At 46.3% G+C, this 15113-nt stretch overlaps 3 protein-coding genes across 4 annotated transcripts; 2 read left to right on the top strand and 1 right to left on the bottom strand.

Annotated features, from left to right (window-relative positions):
• The first annotated feature begins 301 nt into the window (after positions 1-301).
• Positions 302-2724, top strand: LOC131888261 (uncharacterized). The gene has a single exon (XM_059237108.1). It carries the CDS (start codon positions 946-948, stop codon positions 2602-2604), a length of 1659 nt encoding a protein of 552 aa, XP_059093091.1. The 5' UTR covers positions 302-945; the 3' UTR covers positions 2605-2724.
• A 524-nt stretch (positions 2725-3248) lies between these two features.
• LOC131888348 (alpha-N-acetylgalactosaminidase-like) lies at positions 3249-6285 on the top strand. Its single transcript, XM_059237225.1, has 7 exons — positions 3249-3543; positions 4210-4384; positions 4452-4626; positions 5097-5347; positions 5440-5643; positions 5705-5942; positions 6026-6285. Exons 1-7 carry the CDS (start codon positions 3383-3385, stop codon positions 6181-6183), a joined length of 1362 nt encoding a protein of 453 aa, XP_059093208.1. The 5' UTR covers positions 3249-3382; the 3' UTR covers positions 6184-6285.
• LOC131888096 (uncharacterized) lies at positions 6047-14943 on the bottom strand. 2 transcript variants are annotated; one of them, XM_059236917.1, is made up of 10 exons: positions 14198-14943; positions 12883-13704; positions 12424-12822; positions 11311-12359; positions 10484-10675; positions 10175-10399; positions 9718-10100; positions 6927-9650; positions 6719-6855; positions 6047-6659 (listed from the first exon to the last, which is right to left on the bottom strand). In XM_059236917.1, the coding sequence occupies exons 1-10, from the start codon at positions 14301-14303 to the stop codon at positions 6433-6435; spliced, it is 6264 nt and encodes a 2087-aa protein (XP_059092900.1). In that variant the 5' UTR covers positions 14304-14943; the 3' UTR covers positions 6047-6432. The 2 variants fall into 2 exon arrangements, with proteins under 2 accessions (XP_059092900.1, XP_059092976.1); XM_059236993.1 differs by having other exon boundaries at positions 11311-12356.
• Positions 14944-15113: the final 170 nt, after the last annotated feature.

The raw sequence follows: 15113 nt of genomic DNA, 5'->3' as shown, positions 1-15113 counted from the left end.
CAAGTCTAAACAAAATGCCACAATGGGCAAAAGAGGAAGAATTGTTCGGCGATACTTTTTCAGCACTTTTATTCTTTTCAAAGAAAAAGCGAAAAATCTACGACAAAGAATCAACCCTTTTCAGCTTGAACGGTGAAAAATAAAAAAAGATGCAAACAATTTGGAAGCAGTGAAATAAAAACAAATTAACCTGTACGTTTTGAATAGCACTAGTCACTACATTTGGTTCCCGAGTACTTGGGCCCACTATTCCTACCTGTGCGTCTGTTGTGGGTTGAACGTACATGTAGGTAGTACGTAGAAGGCTCAGTTTTGCCCGAGTTGGCGTGGTTTAAGCAAGAGAAAGACGGTGAGGGCGACGACATCGACGACGAGTATTTAGTCAAACCAGTAGAGGGGGAAAAGCGGACTCGATCGAGTGATCAAAGGGGAAACGTTGAGTACGCGTGGAGATGGTTTACTTGCCGGCAAACCGGGGACGAGCTGAATTCTGAATCATACACGAAACCGCATCATTTAAGACCATTTACGAGTCTGAGAAAGAGACCTCTTTAATCATGGCCAGAACCTGATTTCTAGTGAGAAGAAAGAGCATCGTTTCGAATTCAAGTCAGTGTTTCTTCCAAAAGTTCCTTGTGTGTGTGTGTGTCTGTCCGGAATTCGACGGAAGTTGATTGACAGGCGCAAGAAACGTATTCGAATGCATTGTCTGGAGGAACCTGATACGACCATTATAAAGAATTTGATGTAAAAGTTGCCTTCATTTCCTGCCGTGGAAAGTTCCGTTAGTCCACCGGTCTAGTGAAACGTGCTCCTTCCTGTTCAATGATTATGATCATGTCTTACGAGATTTCGAGTGACTTCAACGCTACCAAGTGAATCGGCAAGAGATTAACAATTGATAGGGATAAAAAGGCTGCTTTAATTATTTTTCTGCGACGCACCATGAACGGACACGAACGTTCGCAAAGGGCGTTCTTGGCCTGGCAGGCTCTTTTTCTGACCTTAACAAGCCCCTTTTGCTCGGGGAATGACCAATTTCTGAGCCTTCGAGCGACGTGCTTGCCCGACAAAATCACAATTTCATTGCAAACTCAAGACCCATTCGATGGGCTCATCTACAGCCGAAACTTTCCCTCCACATGTCGAGTGGCCGGTAGTCAGCAAAGCCCAGTGACCACTCTAATCATGGAAGCGGAGAGGTGTGGCATTCAGACTCGATCCCATGTACGAGAAGTGGATTTATACGTTCAACAAGATCCCATCTTTCAGCAAGTGATTGATGAGCAATTTCTGATTCAATGCAAACCTGGAGTTGAGGAAGGAATCGTTCAATATCGGAATAGCAAGAACCCGAGCCAAGAGAGCTTCTCCCGGGATGTGACCGTAGTGTCCAAGTTCGTGGGTCGGAGTAGTAAGAAGCCCCTAGGTTTACTCCGCTCCCTGATTCCGTCATCGGTGTCTAGCATTTTTCAACGCCGGATGGGCGAGGCGGCCCAAGAACAACCACCCGAACAACCTTTCTTTGCCAATCTCATCAATACCAAGCTTGACGTGATTGCTGACGCCCCCGTTTGGGTGGAGAAACCGGAGCCTCTGGAACGGAACTCTCGATACCACAGTCGATCGAGCCCTTCTCCTCCTTCTCCATCTCCAGTGCATGTTGCCAAGGAAAACAGCCAGAGAATGGGCTGGATGGAGTTGGAGCTAGCTCAAGACGACCGTTATCCACGCTCGGGTGAGGTCGCCCAATTGGTGATGAGGTTGAAACAATCCGGAAGCCATGACACCATGGTCAGTAATTGCGTCGCTCACTCCGGTAATCCTCATAACAAGAAGAGTAAGGATCTGACGGACTTCCGAGGCTGCTCTCTGGATCAGTCGGTCATGTCCGATTTTCAAGCGGCTTTCAACTCTCGTACGGGTGTGAAAGTGGTCCGAGCGGAGTTTCCATTGTTTAGATTTCCTCGCGAGAACTATCTCCACATTAAGTGCAACATCTTAGTGTGTAAGAAGAATTGTCCGGTGGCCAAATGTCAAGATTCCACCTTTGACCATGAGCCCCAAGAGGAGTTCACCAAAGTCAGTATTATTGACAAGTTCATGCTCGAAACGCAAGCTAAGATTCAACAATCAATGATTCCTCTTCAAACACCCCCGTTGTTGACAAAGCAGAGCCCGACATTGATTCGATTGCAAGATATAACTCCAGAAACAGCGGAAACCCCCGCAACCACCGTCAAAGAGGTTCAAGAGCCCGATCGGCTCACCCAGGAGGACATCCAAGAGGTTCAAGACACTGTCGTGGAGCAGAAGCTCCTCGAAACGGATGATGATGAATCGCTTCTCTGTCTATCTCCCTCACGATTAGCCTTAGCATTCGGACTGCTTTTGGTCGTGTTATTGGTGGCCTTAGTGTTCTCGTGCATTCTTTGGATGAGGTCAAAGTCCTTCTTCCGACGATCCAAGGCCGTACCTCCTCCTCCTTTGATTGCTCGTTCGGCGGGTAATTTAGCTCCACCCCCGGGCACCCTGAGACGCGGTCCGCCTCTTCTGTTTCCCAATCGCGGCCGAATGCCGCCTTATATTCGAGTTCTACAATAAGACAAGCTTGTGATATGCTCCATATAAATCTGAAGATCAATATTGCCTTGTTCTCTACATCCTGAGAAAAATAAATTCCTTCCTGGTCATTGTTACTCAGCAAGCCACCACCTTCACAACTTTCACCTCAAGGTTTAGTTTGCCTGAAGATATTTTGTTTCAATACAGACGGAGAAGGTGAAAAGTAAAACCTTCCCAAAGGGAGAACTTTTGCAAGCTTTTTGCGCAATCACCGTAAGTTACACTGAAAAATTCAAGGCTTTAGTTTATTATCAGTTGCCAATCTTGCGGTGAGATTTGAGAATTTTGCATAACTGTACATAAAGAGTAGAGAATCTGGAGCAAAAAAAAAAGCCAATCATGGTGCCAACGTGACCTCCAATGATTTCTCCCAATCACTCTCGATTCAAACATCATTTGCCAATCGCCAAATTGTACATAAATGACCAAATGCCTTTTGATGCGAATTGATCGTCGAACAGGGGTTATTGCTCTTGTCTACGTACAGCAGGCTTAGACTATAGGGGCTCTAGTAAACGCATGGCAACGTGGAGAGATCCTTTGCAGCTGAGAGATTGTGACCGAATCCCCACTACATACACATACCCTCTAGACCGGTTATCTCGTGATAAAGCGAGCTTCTAGGGCCAATGGATGGAGGAATAACGCCTAGCTCGGAGAGTTAAGACTATTGAACCTAGTTGTGACTCGTCAACTGTTCTCTTGACATTGTGCTACGAAAGAAACCAACTAAGTACTTGAGGGTCTTGGCAAGATTATGAAGGCCCGAACGTTCTCCCTTGTGTGTCTTTTGGCTTTATTGTCCCAAACATATGGACTTGACAATGGGCTTGCGCTCACTCCCCCCATGGGCTGGATGTCATGGGAGCGATTTCGTTGTAATACGGATTGCAAAAACGACCCTTTGAACTGCATCAGGTAACTCGACCATTTCAATTGTCGATGGGAATGCACAAAACATTTACCCCATAACAATCTAATCTATCAACGAGCAATGTAATAACGAAAGCATTTCCTAGATCACCGCAATTTCTCGCAAGTTTTGGATTGACTTTAACATCATGGCATTAATAATGGAAGAGAGTTGAGTGTAGCTAAAATAATTGCGTGAGAAACCGACGAAGGATAGCAATTGAAATGTAACTGTGTTTACTTACGTTAACCAACCTCAGTCGAGTGAGAATCATCGTTCAACCGAACGAAAAGAGCATGGATAATTAAGCTTGCTCGAGAAAGCGCAAACATCGCCAACACCAAATTAAATGGAGGAAGGAAAGTGATTCTCCTCTGCCAATTCTCACCGTATCACGATATCATCCTAGTGTGTACGCTTTACTAATATGTGTACTTGTAAAAAAAGATGTGTTCTTTATTGCCATCTGAGTGGAGAATAGAAAACAAGTGCTAGAGAGCCGTGAAATATTGATGGCAGTTGAGATAATGAACCCTGGCAGAGTTCTGCTTCCCTACATGCACTTAATGTTCGAACTAGTGCGGATAGATTGTTGGAAATCCAGGCCAAGGAGTCGTCTCCTATCTAGAGCGGTTTTTTCCCATTTAATCTGATGAGAATATCTTTTCTAGCGAGAACTTGTTCAAGACAATGGCAGACGAGATGGTTTTAAAAGGGTTCAAGGATGCAGGCTACGAGTACATTATCATCGACGACTGTTGGCTGGATCATCAACGGGACGAGAACGGGAAACTGACGCCAGATCCCGAGCGTTTCCCGTCAGGGATCAAGGCCCTCGCTGACTACGTCAGTTCTCTCGTAATTCAGTTCGCACCTTGCCCTGGCATTCATTCGACAATATTTTGGCATATAGGTTCACAATCTGGGATTGAAGTTCGGTATCTATGAGGACTACGGGAACTTTACTTGCGGTGGATACCCCGGCATTTTGGGGTACCTTGAGCAAGATGCCCAGACCTTTGCCGAATGGGAAGTGGACTACATCAAGTTGGATGGATGTTATGTGGATATCCATCAAATGGACACCGGTGAGTAAGAAAATGATATCCCCCTCTACTGGGTTCAACCTAACCAATGGATCATCATCAGTAGTAGTAGGAGTAGGAGCAGCAGCAAAAGCAGCAGCGTCATTATTAGTGTTAACCTACTGCGAAACACGTACCTACCACGTACGTATGTGATGGCCTGAGTGATTGCGGTAACAGGTGCACCAAGTGGTGGTATTGCAAAAGACTTCTCGAATTTCGCCTATTATTTCGGCTTCATGATACAATTATTTTCTCCCGTTTGCCATGATGAACGAGATTACACTTTTTAATTCGCACCTTGGAAACGAAAATGGGGGTGACTAGACCAAATAAACAAGCATTGCTGCGCATTTTCCTCACAATCACTTAATTGTTTGTTAGTTGAAATCTAAGTTGAATATACAAAAACTAAATAGGTCATTAGGGTACATTGCACTTGATAACAAAAAAACTTGTCATCAACCTTTCAGGTTATCCCGACTTTGGGGATTATTTGAACAAGACAGGTCGTCCAATCGTGTACTCTTGTTCTTGGCCTGCTTATTGGGAGGACGAGGTGCCAGATTATCCTAAGATTGCGCAGTACTGCAACCTCTGGCGGAATTATGGCGATATTCAAGACAGCTGGACCGATGTTTTGGACATCATTGACCATTATGGCGACCAACAAAACGTGTTTGCGCAATTCGCCGGACCAGGACAATGGAACGACCCTGACATGGTAAAAACGGTGGCTCGAGATTGATGTTTCGATGGCGGAGGAAAACAACACTTGAATTAATACTGAAGGGGGTTTTTCTTTTCGGACATTAGTTGATCATTGGGAATTTCGCTCTGAGCATGGAACAATCTAAGCTTCAAATGGCTGTTTGGGCCGTGCTGGCTGCACCTTTGATTATGTCGAATGATCTTCGCAATATTCGTCCCGAATTCACGGAGATTTTGACCAACAGAAACGTGATCAAAATCAACCAAGACCCCTTGGGCCATCAAGGAAGACGCATGTTCCAGGATAAGGTTTGAACGAAATTTGTACGCCAACTTAGGAACTTGGGAAGATTCTAGCTTGACCTTACAGAAGGCACAAATCGACATCTACGTGAAGCAAGTCCTCCCCATGGCCAATGGAAATACTTCCGGTGCCGTGGTGATCATGTACCGAGGTAACGATGGAACCCCTGTCGAAGTAGAATTTACACCGGAACAAATTGGATTATCGCATTTCAATGGTTATACCATGTTTGAGGTGTTTGAGAATGAAGAACTGGGCTTGGTGATGCCAGCCGAGACCGTCAAAGTGAAAGTCAATCCCAATGGTAATCCTCTATCAGCTTCAGTGAAACATCCGTCCAGATTTTTCTTGCCGATGATAACTCGACCAATTTACTTGAATTTGCAGGCGCACAACTTTTGAAGCTGGTTGCCAATTCGGCACGTATGTTCAATGGAGTGGAGTCCTCTTGGCATCCAAATGCCATTGAATCAGCGGATTCATTGTCTAGCATTAAAGTTTCGTCTATGGGCAAGACTGGCTGGAAGAGCGACGACGAATTGTAAAAAGCCAAACTTCGGGCCACGTTAAAATGACGTTACGATATCGTTTTTTTTCAATCCTTTTATACGTAGAGAGTTAAATTATATGTAAACAACGTTTTGAGATCGATGGGGTTGTTGATTAAGCAGAGGAGGGGTGGTGGGGGAATCAAGCCAACGTTGTTTCGAGCAACAAGATTGAGTTGAACACTCGAACATTCGAAGAACACTTTCAAGTCATCCAGATCATCAGTGCTATGGCAGATTTGGCTATTACCGTCTAATTCTGGCAGACGAACGTTTCCCTTTTCCTTTGCCCTTCGTATTAATTTCGGTAGGCACGTCTGTTTGTTTTTCCTCGTTTTGTACGATGGCGTCTTTGGCAGCACCGCCAACTTTTTTAGAATGGTCCTCTGATTGGAAATTGGCACGTTTGGATTGGGCCGATTTCTTGTCGTGCAAAGATGCCTCTAAGGCATCCAAATAGTCCAGTTTTTCTCCTGCAATGAAAAGTGATGATTCAAAGTGGATTCACGAAAATACATTCAGTGCCTTTTACCTTCAGACATGGAATCATCTTCACTCTGGTCTTTTCGTTTCTTCTTTTTCTTTTTCTTCTTGGGGGAATCAGACCCGTCTGATTCTGATCTTTTGCGCTTTTTAGATGTTGATTCTTCATTCGATGGACTGTAATCTCTACAGAAAAAATACATTATTGCTACGAGGAGTGAAATCAAGCGATAAACAAAATCATACGCCTTCCGTACCTTTCCTTATTCTTTTTCTTGTCCCGCGTGACGTCGAGAACTTCGGACAAGGTTTCATCATAGGCAAGATCAGGAAGCCAAATCTCGAGTTGTCGATCCAAATATTCTTCAAGTTCCCTAGCGTGCTGGAAGAACTCTGAATCTCGCTCATGAAAGCTATAACAGTTTCGGAAAACTCTCCTCAAATCTTTGAGAAATAACTCTTTGGTGGCATATTGTTCAGGGTTATCCGCAGATAACTTCTCCTTGATGATATCGAGGGCAATGGGTTTTTTGACTACCTCCAAATACTCCGGGAAATTCAGGTCGCTACAATCCCTGAAGGGCATGCTCTGTGGGTACTGGTTGAACATCTCGAACAAGATTCGCCGACAAATTTTTAGATCTCGATTCCCAAGTTTGCCAGATTGCTTGTCCTTTTTGTTGGGAAATTGTTGGATTTCGGCCTTCGTGGCACACATGAGGCAAACCCAATCGTCAGGGGGCTCAGAGGTCAAGGGTGGGATGTAACAGTAGAGATGATACACTTTAGGGCACCGATCGCAACAATAGAGGATGTCCCCTCCATCGTGACAGACGGCACACCATTCCTCGTCTTTGTCATTATCTTCTCCTGCGTGATTGTTTGGCTCAGTTGTGCTTGGGGTCTCTTTTTTCATTTCGGCATCAGCCTTAGAAGCACTTCGGCTTGATCGCTTCCCCTTTGATTTGCCATTTAGAGAGAGCTCGATCTTGATCGGCACCGGCTCTGAAAATGATCCCAGATCTTGGCCTACGGGCGATTCAGGCTCAGGATCATTCGAAGAGAGCTCCTGACCATTAGATTCTGGTTCTTCATTCTTATTACCAGCCACTGGGTTGCTATCTAAGCTGAGAGGATCTTGCTCGATGGGTTCGCCTTCTTGTTCTTTGTTCACCCAATCTGCCGGAGAACCTGAAAGCTCTTCGTCGTCACTTAGAAGCGAACTGAGATCGGGTAATTCGTCGCGGGACTTTGGCCTCTTGTTGCGGACAGACGGCTCCAGGGTAATAATGTTCTTATTACTGTTGCTAGCTTCTCGATCAATGACTTTCAGTGATTCCACGTCGTCATTTAGATCAACATTACTACTTTCGTATTTCATCTCAGCCGTCGAAGTGGAAGACCCCCGGTTCATTCCGGGTAATTTGATCTTGAAAGAGTTGTCCAGAGGTGGTTTATGAGGAGAGGCTTTTTCTACGGTTGAGCTAGTCACACCAGATGGAGTGATTGATACTCCAGCTCCAATTTGTGGCGAGGGCATATGCCAAGAGCTGGAACTGACCGGTGGAGGGGGTAGACCATGTTGAGCTTCTTGTCTAGGGTGATTTGAAAAAGATTGTATGGATGCTTGAGGGGTACCATCGTTGTACTGGGCTTGATTTGCAGTCGAATGAGGAGGATGGCCTTGGTTTGGCTGCATAAATTGCGGCTGCCTGGAACCGGGCTGCATGCTGGGATGTTGTCCATACTGACTTGGCATGCTTGGTCGCTGCTGGAATTGCTGTTGTCCAACCACATGATGATTTTGCTGTTGCTGTGGTAAATGCTGATTCTGCTGGCGATGCTGTAGCTGTTGCTGTTGTTGTTGCTGTTGTTGAAGTTGCATTTGCTGCCTTTGGATTTGTTGTTGCTGTTGAAGTTGCATTTGTTGTTGATAACTCTGCATTTGATTTAGAGACGAACCCTGTGGTGGTCCATTCACTGGTCCATTTGGGGGAGGCACGGTTTGGGCGTGCTGTTGGCCAGGTGATGTACCATTTGGCACTCCGTTCGATCTTCCATAGGCTGCTTTAAAGTAACGATCGTCTGTTTGTGGTTGTCCAGCTGAGTTCTGAGACTGTTGCAATTGCAATTGCTTTTGCTTTTGTTCTTGTTGTAGTCGTACAAGTTCAAGCTTCCTCTGCTGTTCGAGAGACATGGTGGGGGAGACCCCTTTGCCGGTTGAAGAGGAAGTAGACGGTGATGCGGGGACCGCAATCGTACCCGGAGGCAAAGACATGATTCGTTTCGTAGGATTACCAACACTTTGGCCGGATGCTGTTTGTTTGCTAATATTCGGGGGGATGACAACACCCCGACCAATGGCGCCTTTCGGGTTGCTGCCGCTCATAGCAATTGAAGCGCCTCGACCTGAGGTTACAGACCCACGGCCTCTGGAACCACGAGTAGCTACGGCTTGCCCCCGACTTGGAACCCCTCGAGTTGCAACTCCCCGAGAGGTAAGGACCCCTCTACCACGCGCAATACCACGACCACTTCCTCCCCTGGGACTTCCCTTAACTGGGGTAGTTCCACGGCCTGTTCCACTACGAGATCCAACAACTCCGCGAGCTGTCCCTCGACTAACGGCCATGCCTCTTCCTCGTAGAGACGAGATGGCTCCTCCTCTCATTGGGGATCGTCCCCGTGCGACCACTCCTCGTCCTCGTGAAGCTATTGGTGATGACATTCGACCTCTGGACGCCAAAGGAGTCTTCGTTGGAGTCACATTAGGGGACCGGTGCGAAACATTGGCCATCAACCTGGCTTGCGGGGACATCATGGCATTGTTCGATGTCTTCATCCCTCCCAAATTTGACAAATTTGCCCCGGGAGGTAAGGAGCTCCCTGGATTTACAGTTTGAGGGACAATAGGAATGTTTGGCTTGATTTCGGGAACAGGAGGAGGCGCAGAGAGAATCTTGACATCCATCATGACTTGCCTAAAATAAAAAAAAGGAGGATAAGTTATCGCCATGATTAATCCCAAATGGTCCACGAAAAACTCACTTCAATACTGATTCAAGGCTTGTATGAAGCTGAGGTCCTGAAAAGTGTTGAAAGTAAAGGTCGAGCTTAAACTCTCTAGTATTTTCTGACAACCCAGTAGATGGGTCAACTTTCTTCAAGCGGCGAAGTTGGCGCTCTAGAGCCCGTTTGGCTACGAGTATGGCGTCATCTTCGTCGCCATAGAGCAATGCGTTGTCCACAAAGGCGATAGCGTAGTCTGTTTGGACATGAAACCGATCCAACGTCGTCTTTCTACCTTCAATGGCTCTTCTCTTTTCACGGATACCGCGCCCTAACTCATTGGTCAAACCTCGAAAACGAGCTTCAATTCGAGCCAACAAATAATCCTTGACTTCGGTGATTGTGTTTTTGAGTGACTTTTCCTGAAATCGCAAATAAAAGACGTGTCATTTCTTCTGATACAAAAGACGCTCGTTAAATTTGATGCAATACACACCTTGATGGCAAGTTCATTTAACTTGGCCCCCAAGAGCGACCGATTTTCGTCCAACGTGTTTCGCTTCAGCCTGATGTCAGATATTTGTTGAGTAAGTTGCTCTTTCACATCAGGTGCTGCCTCAAATGACGAGCGAGTGGAATGATCTTTGTGAGGACCCGCGTTTTTGCATTCGTTGCAAATTAGGGTTTCACAAGTGTCACAAAAAATGGTTCGACGGTCAGTCTAGAGTCCACGAAAAAAATGAATGATATCAAATGTCTAAAATTGATCGAGAAATTTTCAGAGTACTAATAGGTTAGAACTCACCGGATGAAAGGTGCAAAAGAAGTCCTTGGGAGCAAGTAGAGCATTTGTTTTTCGACGCTTCGGAATGCTGATCTTATTCAACTTGTGGTCTTTGGTAATCTTTACTCTTTGATGAGCTTTGACGCAATCACCGCAAAGATTTTCTTCACAGTCCTGACAATGAGAGTCTGCAGGATTGGCCTCGTCGCAACTCTGAATTATAAAGAAAATTGAATTAGTTTATGCCAAAGTAGTCTTCAATTTGGGGCTGAAAGTGAGTCACAGAGCAATGGTTCGAATTCCAAGAGCTTTTTGTCAATTTGATCAGACTCGGTATGAATCTTTTCGAGTTTTTAGGAACAAAAAATGGTCAAAATGACTCACAAATCTATGACACAAAGAGAATGAATAGCCTTCAAATCTTTGTCACAAAAGGTACTCTTTTCTTTCCAAAGGTTTCTACAGGTTTTTGCTCAATTTAAGCTAAAAGTAATGCGCTTTAAAGGCATTGTCATATTCGGAATTCAAACGTAAAAGCACAGTCGTTTGGGTAATGAGGTGCATTGAGCCCATCTCGTGAATGTATGTATCCAAAAATACATACTCGCATGACTATAAAAAAGATCGAGACTATTACAGGCTCTAAAAAATTGCGAAATTATTTGGTTCTGCTCGTCCTCCAAAAAGACTCCTTAAAATTCTACTTCGAACGAAGCATTTTGAAGGACTTTTTTTTTTGAAGCAATTGGAATTCAAAATTTGAATTACCGAGCCAAAACGTTGGCCAAAATGGCGAAGCTCCGAAAAAAGTTACCGTTGCTAGCGAAAAATTATAGAAATAACCATACCTCGCAGACTTGAATGCCTATGCTGTCGCCTTCACCATCTGCTTCAAGAAACAAGTTATCACTCAATTCCGTTTCCGATGTAGAAACTTTACATAAAGGACATAAGATGAACACATCTTGCTCGATGGGAGCAACGTCGTCGTCCAAAGACACACTTTCCACCGTTTTATGCTCTTTTCTGGCGTCATCTAACGCGCTCTGAAAGCATGCCTGACACGTCGAGTGAAGACAAGTCAAGAGCTTGGGCTCTTTATCACAACATCTCGTCAGGCAAATTATGCAGATGGTCTCTTGGCCGACCAAAGGTTTCTTGCAAAAGGCCAAATGAGTTTGATATTGCTGTTGACTATCCATGACGCTTTTCCCTGATTCAGAACAATCACTGAAGCTCTCTGTCGAACGATGGCGAAAACGGTTTCCACCCTGACTGAGCCCGGATGCAGATCCATTTTCGTTGAAACCGAAATCAGGGGGCTTTTTGAAAGGGGATTGCACTTCGTCCGAATTAACAGACTCTCGACGAATCAAATCTGCGGGTTCACTCTTAGTAATCGGAGCCCCATCCTCATCCACTTCATCCTCTTCCATATCTTCTTCCTCGTCCTCTTGGGAATCCATATTCACATCTGTCTCAGGATTCCCTGATCCTTCCGCAATACCCTCGTTACCTTCCTCTTCATCATTCCCGTCACACTCTTCTTTGGGCTCTTCAGATTTTTTAATCGACTCTAAATGTTCAGGTCCGGTTTGGTCGTTAACCTCATCGTCGGGGTTAACAGAATTTTTATCTTGGGCTGCATCTTCCGAGGACGTAGGTTGAAGATTCTTACTCGCTTTGACGCTCTGGTCGGATTCTATCTCGTCCGACCCTTTTGTCGTGCTTACATCTGGCGCATTATGAGGTTCGTCATCTTCGGTGGATTTTTCAGGATTAGCTATGTCTTCGTTATTTGGTGAAGTTGATTTCTCAAACTTATTGTTACTCTCTTCAACTTTGGGCAAAGAAATTGCCTCGTCAGATTCTTTTTCATTTGTACTTGATTTAACTGCTATAGGGAGGAATAATGGACAATTTCAATTATTTGGATTTACCTAAACTGTCAAAATACTTACTTTTCGAGTTTGGAGAACCTGAAGCATTGGAGGACATGTTCGATTGATCATTCTCCAAGTTATCGGATGGTTTGGTGTCCAAAGACGGCGAGGACTTCAGGCCATGGCTATTTGACTTGCGATTGGGCGGTACTGAATTTGGGCTCGGGGCTCTGTTTGAGTTCTCCATTCGCATTTGAGCGGCACGTTGCTTGATATAGGCAGCAGCGAAATGATTGGTGGGCTCAGTGCCCGGTTCCATTTTTACTTTGGACAGATCGAATCCGATGTCTTCGTGGCGAGATTCCTTGATTTCAGGACGATAATTTTTGATTCCCGTTGTTTGATCTGAATCATTGGAAGAAGACGTCGTGGTAGATGAGACTGGACCGGGCGGTGGTAACAGGGAACTTGCCGAGCCTAAAAAAGAAAAATATGTATGGTTGTCTTCTTATGCATTACTTTGCTTAAATACCTTACCTGACGATGTCAATGGAGCGGGTGCTTTAACAACTAAATTGAGCTTCTTCAAATGATCCAGATTCAGTTTGGACTTGGAAGCTACTTGTGCGACATCCTGAGTAGCCGACTGAGACGGCGTTGAAGCAGAATGAAGTGCAGATCGGGCAGGTGGCGAGGGTAAGGGGCGGTCGGCAGGAACATTGCCGACCGGACGCATTGATATACCACCCAGTTGGCTTAATCGGTCCAATGGGGCTGCACTTCCAGAGGACTGAGGCCGGCCAATAGATAGGCCTTTAGGCAAATTATTCAACATCTTAACGGCAGAAGGTGCGGGTCGCAACGGGGGTGGGGCCCGGGGTCGTGCAGTAGACGGCGGGCCAGGACGAGACATGGATATTCCTGGTGGTAGTCGGGGACCGGCATTGGTCGGATTGTGGCCAGTCGAAGAACTGATAGGGGGTGAGTTTTGAAATTCACCTGATCGACGCATTTCCAGCCCGGGTGGTAATCGAGACATCATAGGCGGCCCCCCCGGACTGGTTCGGCGCCCGTCCATGCCCGGTGATAAATGGGGTGGGAGATTGGCGCGAGTCACAGCCATACTGGCCGTAATCATTGGTCGGGGGTTCGAGTGAGGGGCGTGTGATGTACTCATGGGAGATTGGTAGCCGGGATGCGGATATTGTCTGGGCTGTGGTTGGTGCATTTGGTGGTGATGCTGTTGCTGATGCTGTTGCTGCTGCTGTTGCTGTTGTTGTTGTTGTTGTTGTTGTCGCTGATGATGATGAAGTTGAAGCTGTTGTTGCTGTTGTTGGTGATGATATATTCGCATTGCCTCTGCCAAAGGAAACACCAATCATGAAACGAATGTAAAGGAAGTTGTAATATTGCTTTCCATCTCGACCTCATTCAGGACAAATTATTAAATTAACCTAAGAAATCATACATCAATTGGAACGATTCTTCCCAGCATATTGGCCCGGCATTGCTTGTGAGTACATCAAGACAGACGTAGCACTTAGAGACTAATGCTTTCAGTGGCGGATTTTTATTTCATTTTATTGAAGCCCCTATTTTTCTTGACGGGTTTAATAGCTCTGAGTTGGTTAAAAATATCCAGTCTCAGAAAGAAAGAGAACACCAGACCTAGATTCCAAATCACCATACATAAAGTTGGTGGGAAAATAAACTCTTGGGTGGCCTGGCATAGACAATTCAGTTGGCACAAACCAACTTCCATTTGACCTCACACTTGCTCAGATTGCCAGTCTCTCTAGCCTTGTTAAGCTACGCAAAAACCTAGCCCTGGCCTTAATCGACCGATACTCACCGGCCGAAGTGGCATCGGGCCGCATATGAGGGGGTCCGCTCTGCGGTGGCGTCGACCCGTGATAGGGGCCAGCCGCGAAATACCGCGGGTCATACGATTCAGACATGATTGGGGCCGATGGGGCTGATGACCGAACTAATGGACGCAAAAATGGATCCAGACCTCCGGCTGACCGAGTAACGCCGGGCGGGCTAGGCTAATACAGATCGATTTTTCGTCGCGTTGGGTTCGTCCAAGTTCTAAGGACTAAGGTTTGCCATCCCTCCAAGCTTATAATCACGCCTGAATCGGGCAGAACACGCGGCAAGGGGCGGAACTTAGTGAGCCATGGCCATCCTCCTAGTCATGGCCATAACGGTAACATCCACCCTTCGTGAGTGCCGCTCGGGTTGGTGAGTTAGTAGGTTGGTTACTTGGTTGCTTGGCCAGACCAATCAATGAGTCCGTTCCAGCCCGTGGCCTCCGTCCTCCGTGGCGCCGGGATTTAGCCAGGGGCTCTGGGGAAATTCACTCTTCTGGGGGGCCTGGTTACTGCTCGATCCGATCAGGACTCACTGGATTCACTGGACTCACAGTCACCGAGTCCACGCCAGTTCCACGCCAGTTCCACCCTCGACACTTGGACCTTCAGTCTGTAATCTGGAGGGGGTGGCTCAGGCGTGCGGTCATTAAGTGGGGGGCGGAGAGACCCATCAGGCTAGTGTTGTGTTGTGATTGTTTTCTTCCATGGGGCAGCGGGAGCGAGAACGAGCACCAGCCCAAAAGCCCGATCAGAGTGCGGGCCATAACCCGGACGAGGAAGAGCAGGACCACCAGGACCACCAGGGAGGAAGCGAACTGGCCAGCAGGGCTGCTGGGGCTCTGGCCACCGAACATGCCAGAGTAGCTCTTAAAACAGGCCAAAACAGGCCAGATG

This window comes from Tigriopus californicus, chromosome 1, assembly GCF_007210705.1.
Source record: "Tigriopus californicus strain San Diego chromosome 1, Tcal_SD_v2.1, whole genome shotgun sequence".
Taxonomy (NCBI): domain Eukaryota; kingdom Metazoa; phylum Arthropoda; class Copepoda; order Harpacticoida; family Harpacticidae; genus Tigriopus; species Tigriopus californicus.
This window is presented reverse-complemented; position numbering and strand designations above follow the sequence as displayed.

What these genes read in the sequence shown, in the direction of transcription:
- LOC131888261 (XM_059237108.1), top strand. Translation starts at nt 946, where the DNA reads ATGAACGGACACGAACGTTCGCAAAGGGCGTTCTTGGCCTGGCAGGCT.
- LOC131888348 (XM_059237225.1), top strand. Translation starts at nt 3,383, where the DNA reads ATGAAGGCCCGAACGTTCTCCCTTGTGTGTCTTTTGGCTTTATTGTCC. An exon ending in AATGGAACGACCCTGACATG is followed by an intron (nt 5,348 to 5,439) that starts GTAAAAACGGTG and finishes TTCGGACATTAG; the next exon opens with TTGATCATTGGGAATTTCGC. An exon ending in GACGCATGTTCCAGGATAAG is followed by an intron (nt 5,644 to 5,704) that starts GTTTGAACGAAA and finishes TTGACCTTACAG; the next exon opens with AAGGCACAAATCGACATCTA.
- LOC131888096 (XM_059236917.1), bottom strand. Translation starts at nt 14,303, where the DNA reads ATGTCTGAATCGTATGACCCGCGGTATTTCGCGGCTGGCCCCTATCAC. An exon ending in TAGGCATTCAAGTCTGCGAG is followed by an intron (nt 10,676 to 11,310) that starts GTATGGTTATTT and finishes TTTATAATTCAG; the next exon opens with AGTTGCGACGAGGCCAATCC. An exon ending in TCTTTTGCACCTTTCATCCG is followed by an intron (nt 10,400 to 10,483) that starts GTGAGTTCTAAC and finishes CGTGGACTCTAG; the next exon opens with ACTGACCGTCGAACCATTTT.